Below are 18101 nucleotides of genomic sequence, written 5' to 3' on the forward strand. Positions count from 1 at the left end.
GTCCCGACCTGGGCTCATTACCACCCATGGGAGCCAACGAATTCTGACATAATAGAGGGCAGAGGGCAGCTCTTAACCAAGAGATGCCAGCAGACCACATTTCCAGTAACGACCAGCAAGGTCAGAGGGGCAGTCAAGAGTGCCTGCTTGACCGGCAGAAAGCTGAGAAGATGGCTCAGACAGCATGGCTCCCTAGGGGCAACGACAGCCAGCAAAAGGCAAGAATGCAAGAGAAGGAGGGCCATCATCCCGCTAAAAAGCCACAGTCTCCTGCTCAGTTCCTGGTCCTCAGCCAATTCAGAGACTGGCCCCACTGAAGAGGTGGATGAGTCCTGAGGAGGAAGGATCCAGAAACAAGGCAGTGGGTTATGACCGTCCCTAAAGAGAATGACTGCCAGTTCTCAGGTGACTGTACCCGGAGGCTAGAAAAAGACCCAGACACTTCTACTACTACTGGACACAGGATCTGAGCTGACATTGATCCAGGAGGCCCAAAGTGTCATGATGGGGCCCCATTAGAATGGGGCTTATGAGGCCCTGACATTAAAAGGAGTTGGGAATAGAGACCGGTTCACAGTGAGCTGAATGGGTCCCTGGACCAAAATAGCAGTCATTTCTCCAGTACCCAAGCTGATAATGATAAGTGATACACTTGGCAGTTGGAGCAATGACTTCCACATTGGGTCACTGCTCTGTGGGGTAAGAGCTATCCCGGTGGGGAAAGCCAACAGGAACCTCTGACACTGGCTCCCACCCCAGGCCAAGAGAGTAAGTCAAAAGCAGTATTGGATCCTGGTGAGCATAGGGGGCTAAAGCAGAGATTAGTGACATCATTGGAGACGTATGGGATGCAGGGGAAGAGGAGGTAGGAGAGCCACAGGGACGAAGAGAGTGGAGAAGGTGAGAAGAAGTTCTGGGAGTCTCTCTCTGGGGGAGGGAGGAAGGGAATGGAAATGGTGAGAGGGAAGACGGAGGCTTCCACTGAATCCACTGGTAATGTTTCCTAGGGTGCTGGTGGATGCAGGAGATTTTGCTATATCCTTCCTTATCCATTTTAACATATTTGAAATAGCACACCATGACTTAAAAAGTCACTGGGAGAAGTGGAAGAGGGCGGTATCCACAAACGGGCAGGCACCATCGGGGGCAGGCTCGAGGAGGAGGATTGCAGATTTACAGTGCACCCAATCTCCCCTGCTCTGAAACTTCTCCAGCACGGCCAGCTTCTCAGGTGCAGACCCAGAAAACTGGGCCTTTGAGTTCCACAGGCAAGAGGGGTTCAGACACCCCAGGACTCTCCAGGAGGTCAGCCAGAGCAGGTTGCAAGAGAGAGAGGTGACTGAAGACAGAGGAGTATGAACGGGAAGGAGCAGAAGGAAGGTATGGGAGGAATGGAGCGGTGTCAGAGTAGGAGTGGGGTGGCAGACACGGGAAATTCTAACACCCATGGGCCGTATGGAAACCAAGGGAGGCACCACTCCCCAGACATCAGTACTGCTCAGCTCAGGGGAGCTGAGAACTGACAGTTCCAAGAAAAATTGAGAGACACCTGGCTATCCACACCCACCGCCATCACAACTGGTAGGCCTTGGTTGTGCGTCCTTCAAAACTTTAAAACATACTTGTACATATACTTAAATGAATTCTCATATATTACATAGGATTGACTGGTGTGTGTGCGTGTGCCCACGCACGCAAGTGATTTAACTTACAAACATGAATCCAAAGCCATCGTTCTGCAACTTGCAGTTGGAAGTCAGGCGGATGCTTTCGAAAGCTGTGAGAATGGCCTGATGCATTCCGTTGGACTGCCACGCTTTATGCTACTGGATGCTAAGCCACGTTGCATTCATCCATTTCCTTACTGACGGGAATTTGGAGTGTTCCCAGTTTTTCCCATCACCAACTCCCTTGTGCATGTGTTCTTGTACACTACAGGTACCAGCGTGTCTCCGGAAGGAGTACCAGGCAGCGGACTTGCAGGAGCATAGAGGAAATAGATTCTTTCTTCCTTCCTTTTAAAGATCTTGGGCTAAAAGCAAGGACTCTGGAGTCAGATTGATTGGTTTCAATCCTGCCGCTGATCCCCACGAGCCGAATGACCTTGGGCCAGTGGCCGAACCTCTCAGTGCCTGTTTCCTCACCGGGAAGAGGCCAGTAATAGTTGGTACTATAGTTAAAGGCGTGTCACGCGGATGCATTATTATTTATGCCCAGCGCTTAGAAGAGTGCCAGGCACAGAGTCCGTGCCGGCACTAAGTTGCTTTCAATGGATTCTGCCAAATTACCTCCCCAATGCGTCTCTTGCACCACCGCCACAGGGGTTTGCTCCTAACCTCTCCCACCCTCGGAATGGTTAAGCTCTTTGAAGGTTGTCAACCTAGTGTGTGAAACCCGATTCGTGGTTTTAGTTCACATCTCCAGGATCAGCGGTGGGGAGCATCTTTTGGGGTGTAACTGGCCACTGCGATTTCCTCTTCTTTGAATTTGCCTCAGAGAGGGGGAAGGACTGATGGAGCGAGGCCAACCCCAAGTCTATCCGCCACACCCGCCTGCCAGTAACGTCTGCTGAGCCACATTTGATGGAGCAGTTGAGACAGAGACCTTACAGAACGAAAATACGATCCCTTTGCTCTCTGGCCGACCCCTGATCACTGACTGCGGGACTCCTGTGCCCATTCTCCTGTTGGGTCTTAAGGCTTGCGGTGGAAGGGAGGCTGGCAAATGCTTTCGGCGCGTGCTAGGCATCCAGCGCCTCCATCTTGACGTTTCATCCTCACCACCCGTGGAGCCCGGCGCCCTCACTCGCCGACGCCCTCGACCCCCTGTATACATGGGAAACGGAGGCTCAGAGCTGTGACTCTAACCAGAAAGGGGAGGCGGGACAGGAGGAGGCGGGCCCAGAGGCTTGACAGAGGGAGGCACTCCCACCACCTCCTTCACCAGCCAACTGCCCGGACCGCCCACGGGCTTGCGAGCAAACCAGAGGCCCTCGGCCCCATTGGTTAGGTCTCGACGGGGGCGGGCGAACAAGGAGCCCGCTGGTTGGCGGGGGCCGGACCAATGAGGAGGCTGCGGCGCGGGCGTGAGAGGCGCGCTGAAAGTGGCGCGTCCTTTCTTTTGAGGCGAGCTCGTGCGGCGCGTGAGGTGGCTGACGCTCCCTTCTGAGCGCCGGCCGCCTAGCCCGCCGTGACCGCGACCGCGACTCGGGCCATCGACCGTCGCCCCGGTTCTGGGGCCACCCGGGTCGCGACATGAGCTCCCCGGATGACGTGTATGTGTTGAGAAGGCGTGTCCGCCCAAAAGTCAGGGAGCGGGCCGGCGTTCGCATAGCCGGCCCCGCAGTCCCGCCGGGGCCCGACCCAGGCCCCGAGCCTGGGGAGCCGCGGAGCGGCAAGGGCGGAGGCGGCTTCCCGGACCCCGAGGGCTTCCAGTCGAAGCGGGAGATGCTGGAAGGGCGAGGGCCGGTACTGTGGGGCCGCGAAGGCCGACCTGGCTCCCCACATGAGCACACGAGGGACCTCCTGGACCTGATCGAGGAGTCTGAGGCGGCCAAGGAGGCCAACCTGCAGCAGCTGACCGACCAGGATGTGCTGGGTGTCCGCAGATACCCGGACCCCGAGGGCTTCCAGTCTGAGCAGGAGATGCTGGAAGCGCGAGGGCTGGTGCTGTGGGGCCGCGAAGGCCGACCTGGCTCCCGACATGAGCACACGAGGGACCTCCTGGACCTGATCGAGGAGTCTGAGGCGGCCAAGGAGGCCAACCTGCAGCAGCTGACCAACCAGGACGTGCTGGGCGTCCGCAGATACCCGGACCCCGAGGGCTTCCAGTCTGAGCGGGAGATGCTGGAAGCGCGAGGGCCGGTGCTGTGGGGCCGCGAAGGCCGACCTGGCTCCCCACATGAGCACACGAGGGACCTCCTGGACCTGATCGAGGAGTCTGAGGCGGCCAAGGAGGCCAACCTGCAGCAGCTGACCGACCAGGACGTGCTGGGCGTCCGCAGGTACCCGTCCCCAGAGAGGTCCACTGCCTTCAAAGAGGCCACTGGGTCGACACTGCGCCTTGAGGCGGGTCCCGGCGGTCGAGGAGCGCCCGGCCAGAGCTGTGGGGAGGCGTCGACGGCTCCAGCCGGCCCTGTCCACCTCGGTGGGCCTGAAGCGGGCCGGGCCTTGGGGAACCCTAAGAGAGGCACTAAGCGTAGGTTGAACGTGGCTGCGGATCGCCAGCGGCGCTCCGCGGAAGGCCTGGCCTGGCTGCTGTCCGACTCCGAGTCCTCAGATGAATTCAGTGAGACACAGCTGATGACGGTGAGCACTTACCGCAGAGGAGGAGGCCAGGCCAAGCCCAGCAGACCCGAGGATCCCGGGGACACTCCCAGACACTCGAAGTTCCAAGTCAGGGAGAATTACCGTCACGTGACAGGCTCTTCCCTGTCCTCGGCTCCGCGAGGACTCTCTTCGGTTGTGGAAAGGCAGGGCGTGGGAAAGCAGGGCATCTCTTCCCCTAAGAAAATGCAGAGCGTGCTGTGGGGCAAGGGGGGCAGCAAGCCCAGCTACGCGGGAGCTGCTGCTGCTGCTGCTTCTGTTTCTGCTGCTGCTCCAGGTGGCCTGCCGCAGGTCACTCCTAGGAAGAACGGAGCCCAGGAGAAGAAATCCGTCGGGGAAGCGTCCAAACTTGCCCTGGGGGGAACCTTCCGTTCCCGGGGGCAGCGAATCTCGGCAACTCCCGTGGAACCGGCCACCTTCCCCCCAATCTCTGGTATTCCGCTGCCTGGGAGACCCAAGAGTTATACCTTGGTCCTTTCGGGAACCAAACAGTCCAAGCACAGTGGCGCTGGGAAGAAATCCGTGGTCAGGTGGGCAAGGGAGTCTGAGGCGGTGGCGGGAGAAGATAAGGACCCAAATAGAGACCCAGCCCCAAAGGGCCAAGTGAGTAGGCCATGCTCCTCCTCTCTCCCCACTCTTCCCCCCCCCACAGCACCCAGGGCACACGTCTTCATCCATGCTGCCTCTGTCCACCCCTCAGAGGTCAGCATTGGGTGCCCCTCGGTCACTGGGTCATTACGATGCCAGATCGGGCTCCTTTTCCTAGGGACAAACATTAAGGTAGCACTTCGGGTGTCCTGGGCCCGGTTCTCCACCCTTGGCCTCTTTCCAGCCTCCTCTGGGAGACTTGGGCTGGGATGGAAGGGAGGGCTGGTAGCTGAATTGGGTCGGGGGATCCCTTAAAAGCTTCCCCGGAAGGCCTCAGTATTTAGACTCACCAGCTTCCTGAATCCTCCTTCCTAGCTGTTCCCCAGACCTTCCTTGCAGGGGGCCTGGGCTTTCTCAGTGTCCCACTGTTGTGCCTAGATCAGCTCTGCCTGCTGGCCTGGGGCTGACTGAGGGAGAAAGTGCTAATGAGATCAGCCTTTCAATTCCCTTCCCAATTCCCTGCCTCACCCTGGCCCGAATCACACAACTCTCTCTCTCTCTCTCTCTCTCTCTCACACACACACACACACACACACGCACACACACACACACACACTTCCTTAGTCCAAATCGGTGAGAAATTTTTGTTTCAGCTGCTCACTCACAGGCCAGGGACATCTTGTCTGCGCATGCATCGTAGAAAAGCCAGCAGTGGCGACGTCAACACCAGAGGCCCCCAAGATCCAGGAAACTCAGAACCCTTGGCCCTGAACCAGGGAGAAGTCATGCCCAGGGGGCCTGCCCCCTCAGGTGAGTGTCGTGGGTTTGATATGAGGGGAGGGAAGAGGGGTTGAGGACAGAAACCTCTGCCTCTGTCTCTGCCGGGGGCACAGCCTTGCTCCCAGGCAGCTTCTCCCACAGAAGACGGGGTGCTGGCAGGGCTGGCCTTGAGCCACATCATCCTCTGTGTGGGGTTTGTGCGGCCGGGGTGATCGGTGGCAGTGCCCCAAACACCTGCTCCGGGTGTAGACTTGCAGGGGAACAGCCTTTTCTGTTAAGTCCTGTTCGGCCACATTGCTCTCCCACGTGCTGGCTGTGGCTGCAGCTCTGGGAGGGTCGAATCCAGAGCCACATTGTTTGGGGACCACAGTGGCGAAATGGCTGTCCCCGGGGAACAGGGGAAGCAGGCCCAGAGACAAGGTTCTGGCTGCTGGGCAGAGCAGGGGCGGCTGGTTGCCAGCAGAGGGTGGTGCTGCCTCACCTCACTTTAGAGCCCGCTTGGCCCTTTCCACCTCACTGGGAGCCTGGGAAGCTGGATTGTGTGTCCTTTCCCTCTCAGGTGACCGGGGGCCACTTGACCATCCCCCAAGACCGGAAACGCAGCAGCAGCCACTGGGAACGCCCTGCTGTCCTTGGGTAATGCTTCCACTGCATCCTGGAAATGCAGGCCCAAACTCGAGGGTGGGATCTGGGTCCAAGTTCAGCTGACATGTGTGGGCTCCCCCTCCCCTGCCCCCATCACGTACCCCACGGAGGGAGCCCACCTCCTTTCCACTGAGGAGCCCTTGCCAGTCTAACCACCCGGCTTTGGGGTGGAGGGCCCGGGGGAGAGGAGAAGGTGGAGGAGAGAGGAGGCCAGAGTATACTAATCATTTCTCTTCCTCCTCTGTCTGCTGGCCTAGTGTCTCGAGCTAAAGAGAGAAGTAGACGAACTTAAGGAGCAACTTGGTATGAGGAACCAGGGCCGGAGAGCGGTGTCTTAGTGAAGAACCCGGGTGGGCACCTGGGGTGGGGGTGGGCTGCAGGTGCGGTGGGCCTGGCAGGGACGATCATCCCTGTGGGGAGGAGAACCTCTCAGGCCTGGCCCTGGAGCTGGCTGTGCATGTACAACTGGGCGTGTGTACAAACAGCAAAGTACTGTCTGGACTGCATGCACACTTTGACAACCAGACCAGTCCTAGGGAATGTCCTTCTGATAGGACTTTTAGAGATGCCTCGTTGATTTTTCCCTTGAACTGCTGCTTGGTGTGGCTTCTAAGGTTCTTGTTGGATTGTTTGTTTGTGTGTGTGACAAGTTCTGAGTGGTTGTGGCACGGCCCACAGCATGAGAGCTGCTGGCACATTTTGTTTCCCTTTAGGAACCGGTTCCACATTCAATTTGGGTGGTGGGGAGTGATCAGGCCCAGAGCTCTTTGCATCGGGTCTGGAGGGGTTTCAGGTATCAGGGCTAGGCGGTTCCTCACGGGGATAGGGGGACGGGCTTCTGTATCCCTCTGTCTGGAGCGCCTGCTAATGCCTGTCCCTGTTGCAGCCGCCATGCAGTACCTGGCTGACAAGTTGCAGACCCTTTGAAGTGAGTGTTACACACACCGTACCCCTTCCCACAGTCCTGGCTGTTGAGCAGGGCTGGGGGCTGGCCCTGGCTTCAGGCTCTTCCCTGACTCTGCTGTTTCACAGGTTGAGCCCAGCGTCTTCCTGCAAGAGGAGCAGCTGGTACCTTTGGGGCCCTGGAGCTGTGGCCAAGCTCGTTCCCTCCTGTTCTGCCTCAGCTAGGGCTTCCTCTCCCCCTTGTTTTGCCCCCGCCCCGCCCCAGTTTCACAGCAGTTTCCAATTAAAGTACCTCTCATATTCTGTGTTCTGCCTTCTCTCTGGAGGGGTAGGGGTCGGGGTCGGGGTAGGGGGCCGGGGCGGGGCGCTGCTCCACGTCAGAGCCTTTTCCAGAACGGTATCTGTGGCATCCTGTGGTGGGGACTCTGGGCCAGCCTCTGTTACCATCCCTGCAGTCAAGCCAGCGGAGTGTCCGAGGTCTGGGTCCTGTGTGTGCTCTGCCTGGCCACATTGGCACGTCCTCCCTTTCCCCCGAAGGCCCTCTTCTAGCTCTCTCCAAACCCCCCTCCTCCTCTGGGGTCTGGCGGTTCCCATTCATCTCTGCCATTCACCCTTCCCATCAGCAGGAACTCATGACCCCCTTCCAGAGCTCCAGTCTGGAAGCATTCACATCCTCCCTGCCCTAGCCAGCTGACCACCCTCCTCCAGCCGGGTCGTCTGTACACCCTTGAGTGGAAATTGGCCTGTCAGGTTCTATGGCGAGTGTGGTTAGTAGGTCTGTGTTGTTGCATGGTCCCCGTCAAATACTCTTCCACCAGCCCCGTGACACAGATTTTCCTGGAAATGATATTTCCGTGTCCCAGCTCAATCTCCCAGACTGCCTCTTTAGGACACACGAGATTGAGTCTGAACTCCATGTTCGATTTCCCCCTCACTTGAGGTTGGGGAGCACTTCCTTCCCTCAGCCAGGACCCAGGACTGTGCCAGCCTGAGACTCAGAGGGACAGATTTGTGTTTGAGTGAGGCAAGGGTGGTTCTGCCTGACACCCTTCCTGAAAGACCGGTGTTTTACTACACAAAAGGGGGTATGATGGTAGATTGGCTATTCAAGGTTGGTGACGGTGTGTCCCTGTGTGTGAATAAATGTAATCAGGGGTAATCTCCCTTGAGGGAGAAAGATGTGATTCAGGGAGTAAAGGGACTAGAGGCTGGTCCAGGTTCTGTAAGGCATTGAATGAGCAAAAGCAAGGTTCGGATCTGTTTTGTTCAAGGGTTGTCGTTAAATTCCCAAAACATAGGAGGGGGATGATGCAGAAGTCACCAACCCCCACGACAGGGTGTCGGGATGCTCGAAATGTTGGATTCGCTGGAGGTGGCTCTCGATCCTACTCTGTGATCCTATGATGTCTGACAACTACTGTGGGTGTGGATGGAATGAGATTGGGAAGGGTGGCTCCTCAGAGTAGCTCATCTTAGAATCAGGGGACCCATATATGAGGCCACCCAACATGAGCTACCCGGGACAGGGGCAGGATGGGCGCAGTGAGGATGGGAAGTAAGGAGTGACTGCACCTGGACAATGGGGAGCACTTGGGTCCACCCTTCCCCCATATTCTCACCCTGACTCCCTTCCTGAGTCCACGGCATGAGTTCAGGTGGGCAGACCACAGGTGGGATGGGACAGTCACAGACCTCAGGGTCAGAAAAGAACGTTCGTGGGACTTAATCCTTCCCCTCAAATCCCTCCCTGGAGAAGGTGGGCTTGATTGCTGCCCAGGCCTCTGGCTGGATTCCTAGAATGTACCCAGTGCCCCACCCAGCCTGTACCAGGCTTATGTTCTAGCCCCTCTTGCTCCGGCACTGCTCCCCACTGAGCTGAGGCCATTACCAATGAGTGTGTGTGCACTTCGAGGAAACAGAGCTAGCTTAGACCTTGGACCTGCCTCTGACCAGTAGAGACAGTCATTCCAGGTCATGTGTCCCTGCAGACACTCTGGAGAGAGTGAAGCTAACTACAGGCTGGAGACAGTCATCACAGGAACTCGCTTCCCAGTGCACACTATGGATGTTAATAGAATGTTAACAGAATGTTCATAGAAACCTTATTCATAGTCACCCCAAACTGAAAGCAATCAAGATGTTATTCAACAGATGAACGAATAAAACCATACATCTATAAATGAAACATTTTTTAACGATACAAAGGAAGGAACTCTTGATACATGCAACAACTTGGATGAATCGCAAATGCATTAGCTAAATGAAAGAAGCCAGTCTCAAAATGTTACATACTGTGTGATTGTGTTTGTATAATATTTGGAAAAGGTAAAACTATAGGGATGGGAAACAGATCACCAGTTATCAGAGGTTTGGGATGGGGGAGATGGTTTGACTACAAAGCAGCAGAATGAGGGAGATTTTGGGGCTGATGGAACTGTTTTGTATCCTGATTGTGGTGATAGTTACACAAATCTGTCCATGTGTTAAAACTCATGGTACTGAAAACAAAAAAGTTAATTTTACTATGTAATAAATCAAAATATATGTAACTAAAAAAATTAAATGTGTCATACATAAAGGCTTGGGAATCATAATGGCATGCAAAATAGTACCAGCATTCTCAAAAGTGACATTGAAAGTCAGAAAACTTTTCAGCCTGAAATTATATATCAGCTATCAAATAAGCATGAAATTAAAGGTAATATTAAAGGTAATATTTGTTCATGCAAAGTCTTAAAAGAAATTATCACCCATGGTACCTGGAGAATGAGTCCCATCAAAACACTGTGGTAAACCAAGAACAATGAAGACATTAGTTCTAGGAAGCAGAAGATCCCACTTAGGGGTTTGGTAAAGGAGTGTTCTAGGAGCGACACTCTAGGCAACCAATAAAGATTGAAACTGGGTCCAGGAAAGTGATTTCCAACAACAAAGGAATGGACATAGTTGAAGATTGAGAAAATATTGCCAATAGGCCTATGACAGAAATGTAAGCTCTTGAGGGAAGGAACGTCATCTGTTTTTCTCAGTGATGTAGCACCATGTGTTAGAACAGTACCTGGCATGTGGTAAGCCCTCAATAGAGAATTGTTAAATGGAAAGGAGAGAAAGAGTGAATGAGAAGAGAAGAATTTGACACAGCAAGTATACACTGACTCTTAAGGAGTTTTTCTGTGAAGGTGAGCAGAGAAAAAAGGTGTCGCTTGAAGGGAAATTGGAATCAAAAGAAGGTTTTCTTTAATTGGGAGAAACGACAACATACTTGTATGCTGATAGGAATGATGCAAAATAGAGAAAACTATTTATGAATGAGGGAAGTTTGTTTCTGATTGCCTGTATACTCTCAATGAAATGGGAAGCAAGGTCATCTGGTGAGAGCGAAGGTGGTCCATGATCAGCAAGTACCCCCTCAACTTTCCCGGATCATCTTGTGATCTTCTTCTTTCTTTTAAAATTTTATTTATTTATTTGGCTGCGCTGGGCCTCTGTGGCTGCACGCCGGCTTTCTCTAGTTGCGGTGAGCAGGGGCTACTCTTCGTTTTGGTGCGCGGGCTTCTCATTGCAGTGGCTTCTCTTGTTGTGGAGCATGGGCTCTAGGCACGCAGGCTTCAGCAGCTGTGGCACGCAGGCTCTAGAGCACAGGATCCAGTAGCTGTGCTGCACAGGCTTAGTTGCTCCGTGGCATAGGGCATCTTCTGGGACCAGGGATCGAACCCGTGTCCCCTACATTGGCAGACAGATTCTTAACCACTGTGCCACCAGGGAAGTCCCGTGATCTTCTTGTATGGAACTTTTCATAATAAAGTGCTGTGAAAAATTAAAAAGAAGTGCTTTTGTTCATTAAAAGGTATGATAAAAAGAGTGAAGGCAAGCTAAAAACTAGAAGATATTTACATAACATGAAATCATCAAAGAATTAAAGTATAGAATACATAAAGAACTTCCACAAATAAATATGCAAACAACCCAAGGGGAAAATGGGCACAAGACACTAAATGAACACCTCATAGACAAGAAAATCCCCAAGGCCAAGCATATGAAAAGCTGCTCAATATTATTACTAATATTATTACTAATCAAGAAATTGCAGATTAAATCTACAATGAGACGCCATTTCACTATCACAAGATTGACAACAATTTTGTACTTTGTTAATATCAAATGTTGATGAGGATGTGGAACAGTTAAACACTGTTGATAGGAGTAGAAATTAGCATGACCCCATTGTAAAAACTCTGGCATGATCTAGTAATGTTGGAAATCTTCTTTCCCTATGAGATGACAATTTCAGTCTTAAAAATGAGCACTGAAGCAGCTTCCCAGCCATTTGATTCTATGGCTCACACAGAAAATGATGATTGTATGGCATACAGGAGTAAGATGACAAAGTTGTTCAGGGCCAGAACCAAGCGGTCCAGGGGCTGCTGCCTGGCTGTCTCTGGAGATGAAGGCCTCAAAGTCCCAGGTCCAAAAGTTGGAAAGCTCTGCCCTGGAAGGCTCTTGTACGTGGGCACCAGGAAACATGTGCCAGAATGTTTATAGTAGCGCTATGAATAATATCTGCCCAAATGGAAACAACCCAAATTACCCATTGACAGTAGAATGGATACATAGCTTGAGATACAGTTGATTCTTGTTATTTGTGGATTCCATACTTGCAAATTCCCCTATTTGGTAAAATTCATTTTTAACCACAAATCAGTACCAGAGTGCTTTCCTCCTCGTTCGAGAGAGCTGTGAAAAACCTGAGTTGGTGGAATATGTTCCCAACTGAGGTCAAACAAGGTGACGCCCTGCCTTCTGGTTTCAGTCTCATACTGCAAGCAAGTGTCCTTTTCATGATTTATTTGGTGCCACATAGTTTGCATTTTTGTGCTTCTTTGTTGGTGATTTCATAATTAAAGATGGCCTCCAAGCTTAGTGCTGAAGTACTGTCTAGTGTTCTTGAGTGCAAAATGACTATGACGTGCACTCAAGAAAATATGTGTGTTACATAAACCTTGTTCAGGCATGATTTATAATGCTGTTGGCTGTGAGGTCAGTGTTAATGAATCAATAATATTTGTATTAAATAGAGTGCCTTTAAACAGAAACACACATGAAACATGATTACGCAGCGATCAGTCGATGAAAATGTTGTGACCAGCGGATGGTAGGAACTTGAAATTATATTTCCCTTAGGAGCAATATTTCAGGATTGCCTAATTCACTGTTCATGGCAACTTTATAGACTGCAAATAACTATCATGATAATGAGAGTCTACTGTATATTCATTTGGTGGAACAGTGTACAGCAATGAAAATGAACAAGTGCCTGCCACATGCGACAACAGGGATGAATCTCAGTTACACAGTATCACACGGGAGAAGTCAGAAACAACACAAATGATTCCGTTTACATAAAGACCAAAGGATGCAGCAAAACCAACGTTGTTAGGAATATGAACCTATGTAGAGAATAACTAAAGAAAAGGAAGGGAACGATGAAGACAAAGGATAGAGGTTACTTCTGAGGAGGGTGAAGGGAAAGGAATTGGAGCTTCCATGCAAGGAACTTCTAAGGTTATGGTGACGTTTGAAAAAACACTGCTATAAAAGTGTACTGAGGGAATGAATGACTCCCAAGTCTGTATCTCTCTCTAGCTTTGACCCCTCACTGGTGTTCCAGAACCAAATTTCTAAGTGCATTCCACCTGCATGTCCTATAAGAAACACAACCTTAATGTATCCAAAATCCCATCATTTCCCTCCCAATCTTTCTTTACTTCCTGTGTCCTTATGCTCCCCACCACAAAGTCACTCAAAACGGAAATGACTTCTGCCTCCTTGTGGTGGCCATAGAAACATGCCCCTCCGATCCACTGCAGGGAACATAGTAGATTGGCAAGTGCCAGCTGCCACTTCTCTGGCACCACCATTGTTTGTGCCAAGATCCCACATCCTCTGGGTAGCTCCCAGCCAGTGACTGAGCATGGCAGGGGCATACTGCTTCAGGACAGGGACTCCTCTAAATGGCAGCTGTAGGGTGGGGACTCCACGTGAGCCTGAACAAACTAAACTAAACGGAACTAAAGTTTACTGTTAGAACGAAACTGCATCTGAGATTCTTCTTATCTGACCCTCCTTTCCCCCACGTCTCTCTTACAGACGTCAGACCCGCATCGCACCCTGAAGAAGAAGACTCATTCCTGCTCCTTCTCCTTTATCCTTCACATGCCATTCTCCCATCATGTTCGTTCATGTCCAATCATGCCTTGCTGTCCGTATTTTTGGAGGACCCAAACTAACAAAAGTGGTACCAGGAGTGGTCTGAGAAGTTAGCTATAAGATGGGGTTTATGGACCAGCTCACTCACTGCCCAAATGACAAAGAGCGTACCATTTTGAGTGTTATGTGGGGCATGGATAATCTCTAGCACAAGGTTACCTCCTGATTCCTTAAGGTTTTATCCATACGTACCTTGAAAAATATCCCAGTGGAGGGTCTTACTTGTGGCCTGTGAGATGATTCAGGCCTTTGAATGGTAGGGAGGGCACTATGTCTATAGGGAGGGCAGAGGCGGCTGTTCATCACTGTTATACTGGCGCCCTGCAAAGACATAATGAGAAACTAAGGGACATTACCAAACAGTTAAGGGCCAAGTGTAAGATTCATGGGGTTTTCTTGGTGGCTTACAAAATGCCCTTGCCTCCTGCAGAGACAGCTGAGTAGCTCACAGATTATGCGATAACAGTAAGTGCAGAACTCCAGAGATGTATACATCCTTGACAAACACAGGCCTGTTATGGGAAGGTCAGGGCCCTTTTTGGAAAAACTTCAGACTCTGAAATGTAGGCCGGGTATATTGGCATGGATGTCTCCAAACGTTGGCTTATCAGATCCAAACGTCCTGAGGCCTCAAAGCTTGCAGGGTGGCCCTTCCTTCCTTAGCAAGAGCTAACACATGCCCTGTTCTGGTAGATGCTACAGAGTCTGCTCCCCCACAAAGTGACAGACGCCTCTCCCAGGGAAACCCTCATCTCTTCCCCATAAACTCACTGGGATATGCCGAGCCTGATAAGGGGAAAAAGAAATTATACACCAAGAAATAACAAGCCTGTACTGGCAGGAGCAGGGCAATATCCCTGGCATTGGATTTTCAGGGTGCTGGATCAAGTGGACAGGAATATAAGAGTGGATAAGCAAGTTTTGCTGAGCGGAGGCGCTTTCTCATGCCATGGGATTTAACACACGGGCAAGGACTCCAGGAGATGGAGGAAATTCACTGCCAGACTGGCCCTTTGAAACTTTGAGAAAGTGATGGCGCGTAAGGAGAGAAGTGGAAATGCCTGCCTTGGATTGGCAGATGACAGAGGAAGGAACAAAAAGGTTGAGTGATGCAGACATGCTAGAACGGACAGAAAAGGTGAGGCCAGTCACATGGCCTCATGGTTATGTCCCACTGTAGGGCTGAGAGGACACATCCCACTGTAGGACACATGTCCCACTGTAGGGCTGAGAGGACACCAAAGCCATCAGGAGTGTTCTGGTGAGAGGGGCCCCAGCATCACTAGAAGTTTGGTGGTTGCTCCCCTCTGGAGGCCAATGCCAATGATGGAAGGAAAGTGGTCCCGACCTGGGCTCATTACCACCCATGGGAGCCAACGAATTCTGACATAATAGAGGGCAGAGGGCAGCTCTTAACCAAGAGATGCCAGCAGACCACATTTCCAGTAACGACCAGCAAGGTCAGAGGGGCAGTCAAGAGTGCCTGCTTGACCGGCAGAAAGCTGAGAAGATGGCTCAGACAGCATGGCTCCCTAGGGGCAACGACAGCCAGCAAAAGGCAAGAATGCAAGAGAAGGAGGGCCATCATCCCGCTAAAAAGCCACAGTCTCCTGCTCAGTTCCTGGTCCTCAGCCAATTCAGAGACTGGCCCCACTGAAGAGGTGGATGAGTCCTGAGGAGGAAGGATCCAGAAACAAGGCAGTGGGTTATGACCGTCCCTAAAGAGAATGACTGCCAGTTCTCAGGTGACTGTACCCGGAGGCTAGAAAAAGACCCAGACACTTCTACTACTACTGGACACAGGATCTGAGCTGACATTGATCCAGGAGGCCCAAAGTGTCATGATGGGGCCCCATTAGAATGGGGCTTATGAGGCCCTGACATTAAAAGGAGTTGGGAATAGAGACCGGTTCACAGTGAGCTGAATGGGTCCCTGGACCAAAATAGCGGTCATTTCTCCAGTACCCAAGCTGATAATGATAAGTGATACACTTGGCAGTTGGAGCAATGACTTCCACATTGGGTCACTGCTCTGTGGGGTAAGAGCTATCCCGGTGGGGAAAGCCAACAGGAACCTCTGACACTGGCTCCCACCCCAGGCCAAGAGAGTAAGTCAAAAGCAGTATTGGATCCTGGTGAGCATAGGGGGCTAAAGCAGAGATTAGTGACATCATTGGAGACGTATGGGATGCAGGGGAAGAGGAGGTAGGAGAGCCACAGGGACGAAGAGAGTGGAGAAGGTGAGAAGAAGTTCTGGGAGTCTCTCTCTGGGGGAGGGAGGAAGGGAATGGAAATGGTGAGAGGGAAGACGGAGGCTTCCACTGAATCCACTGGTAATGTTTCCTAGGGTGCTGGTGGATGCAGGAGATTTTGCTATATCCTTCCTTATCCATTTTAACATATTTGAAATAGCACACCACGACTTAAAAAGTCACTGGGAGAAGTGGAAGAGGGCGGTATCCACAAACGGGCAGGCACCATCGGGGGCAGGCTCGAGGAGGAGGATTGCAGATTTACAGTGCACCCAATCTCCCCTGCTCTGAAACTTCTCCAGCACGGCCAGCTTCTCAGGTGCAGACCCAGAAAACTGGGCCTTTGAGTTCCACAGGCAAGAGGGGTTCAGACACCCCAGGACTCTCCAGGAGGTCAGCCAGAGCAGGTTGCAAGAGAGAGAGGTGACTGAAGACAGAGGAGTATGAACGGGAAGGAGCAGAAGGAAGGTATGGGAGGAATGGAGCGGTGTCAGAGTAGGAGTGGGGTGGCAGACACGGGAAATTCTAACACCCATGGGCCGTATAGAAACCAAGGGAGGCACCACTCCCCAGACATCAGTACTGCTCAGCTCAGGGGAGCTGAGAACTGACAGTTCCAAGAAAAATTGAGAGACACCTGGCTATCCACACCCACCGCCATCACAACTGGTAGGCCTTGGTTGTGCGTCCTTCAAAACTTTAAAACATACTTGTACATATACTTAAATGAATTCTCATATATTACATAGGATTGACTGGTGTGTGTGCGTGTGCCCACGCACGCAAGTGATTTAACTTACAAACGTGAATCCAAAGCCATCGTTCTGCAACTTGCAGTTGGAAGTCAGGCGGATGCTTTCGAAAGCTGTGAGAATGGCCTGATGCATTCCGTTGGACTGCCACGCTTTATGCTACTGGATGCTAAGCCACGTTGCATTCATCCATTTCCTTACTGACGGGAATTTGGAGTGTTCCCAGTTTTTCCCATCACCAACACCCTTGTGCATGTGTTCTTGTACACTACAGGTACCAGCGTGTCTCCGGAAGAAGTACCAGGCAGCGGACTTGCAGGAGCATAGAGGAAATAGATTCTTTCTTCCTTCCTTTTAAAGATCTTGGGCTAAAAGCAAGGACTCTGGAGTCAGATTGATTGGTTTCAATCCTGCCGCTGATCCCCACGAGCCGAATGACCTTGGGCCACTGGCCGAACCTCTCAGTGCCTGTTTCCTCACCGGGAAGAGGCCAGTAATAGTTGGTACTATAGTTAAAGGCGTGTCACGCGGATGCATTATTATTTATGCCCAGCGCTTAGAAGAGTGCCAGGCACAGAGTCCGTGCCGGCACTAAGTTGCTTTCAATGGATTCTGCCAAATTACCTCCCAAATGCGTCTCTTGCACCACCGCCACAGGGGTTTGCTCCTAACCTCTCCCACCCTCGGAATGGTTAAGCTCTTTGAAGGTTGTCAACCTAGTGTGTGAAACCCGATTCGTGGTTTTAGTTCACATCTCCAGGATCAGCGGTGGGGAGCACCTTTTGGGGTGTAACTGGCCACTGCGATTTCCTCTTCTTTGAATTTGCCTCAGAGAGGGGGAAGGGCTGATGGAGCGAGGCCAACCCCAAGTCTATCCGCCAAACCCGCCTGCCAATAACGTCTGCTGAACCACATTTGATGGAGCAGTTGAGACAGAGACCTTACAGAACGAAAATACAATCCCTTTGCTCTCTGGCCGACCCCTGATCACTGACTGCGGGACTCCTGTGCCCATTCTCCTGTTGGGTCTTAAGGCTTGCGGTGGAAGGGAGGCTGGCAAATGCTTTCGGCGCATGCTAGGCATCCAGCGCCTCCATCTTGACGTTTCATCCTCACCACCCCTGGAGCCCGGCGCCCTCACTCCCCGACGCCCTCGACCCCCTGTACACATGGGAAACGGAGGCTCAGAGCTGTGACTCTAACCAGAAAGGGGAGGCGGGACAGGAGGAGGCGGGCCAAGAGGCTTGACAAAGGGAGGCACTCCCACCAACCCCTTCACCAGCGAATTGCCCGGACCGCCCAGGGGCTTGCGAGCAAACCAGAGGCCCTCGACCCCATTGGTTAGGCCTCGAGGGGGTGGGCGAACAAGGCGCCCGCTGGTTGGCGGGGGCCGGACCAATGAGGAGGCCGCGGCACGGGCGTGTGAGGCGCGCTGGAAGTGGCGAGTCCTTTCTTTCGAGGCGAGCTCGTGTGGCGCGTGAGGTGGCTGACGCTCCCTTCTGAGCGCCGCCCGCCTAGCCCGCCGTGACCGCGACCGCGACTCGGGCCATCGACCGTCGCCCCGGTTCCGGGGCCGCCCGGGTCGCGAC

At 52.4% G+C, this 18101-nt stretch overlaps 1 protein-coding gene across 1 annotated transcript; it reads left to right on the top strand.

The window, feature by feature from the left end:
* Nucleotides 1–1355: 1355 nt before the first annotated feature.
* LOC132418164 (uncharacterized protein CXorf49 homolog) lies at nt 1356–7540 on the top strand. The gene is made up of 8 exons (XM_060002034.1): nt 1356–1380; nt 3184–3551; nt 3957–4928; nt 5567–5723; nt 6253–6329; nt 6596–6641; nt 7225–7266; nt 7371–7540. Exons 1-7 carry the CDS (start codon nt 1356–1358, stop codon nt 7263–7265), a joined length of 1686 nt encoding a protein of 561 aa, XP_059858017.1. The 3' UTR covers nt 7266; nt 7371–7540.
* The last annotated feature ends 10561 nt before the right edge of the window (nt 7541–18101 follow it).

This window comes from Delphinus delphis, chromosome X, assembly GCF_949987515.2.
Source record: "Delphinus delphis chromosome X, mDelDel1.2, whole genome shotgun sequence".
NCBI classification, from domain to species: Eukaryota; Metazoa; Chordata; class Mammalia; order Artiodactyla; family Delphinidae; genus Delphinus; species Delphinus delphis.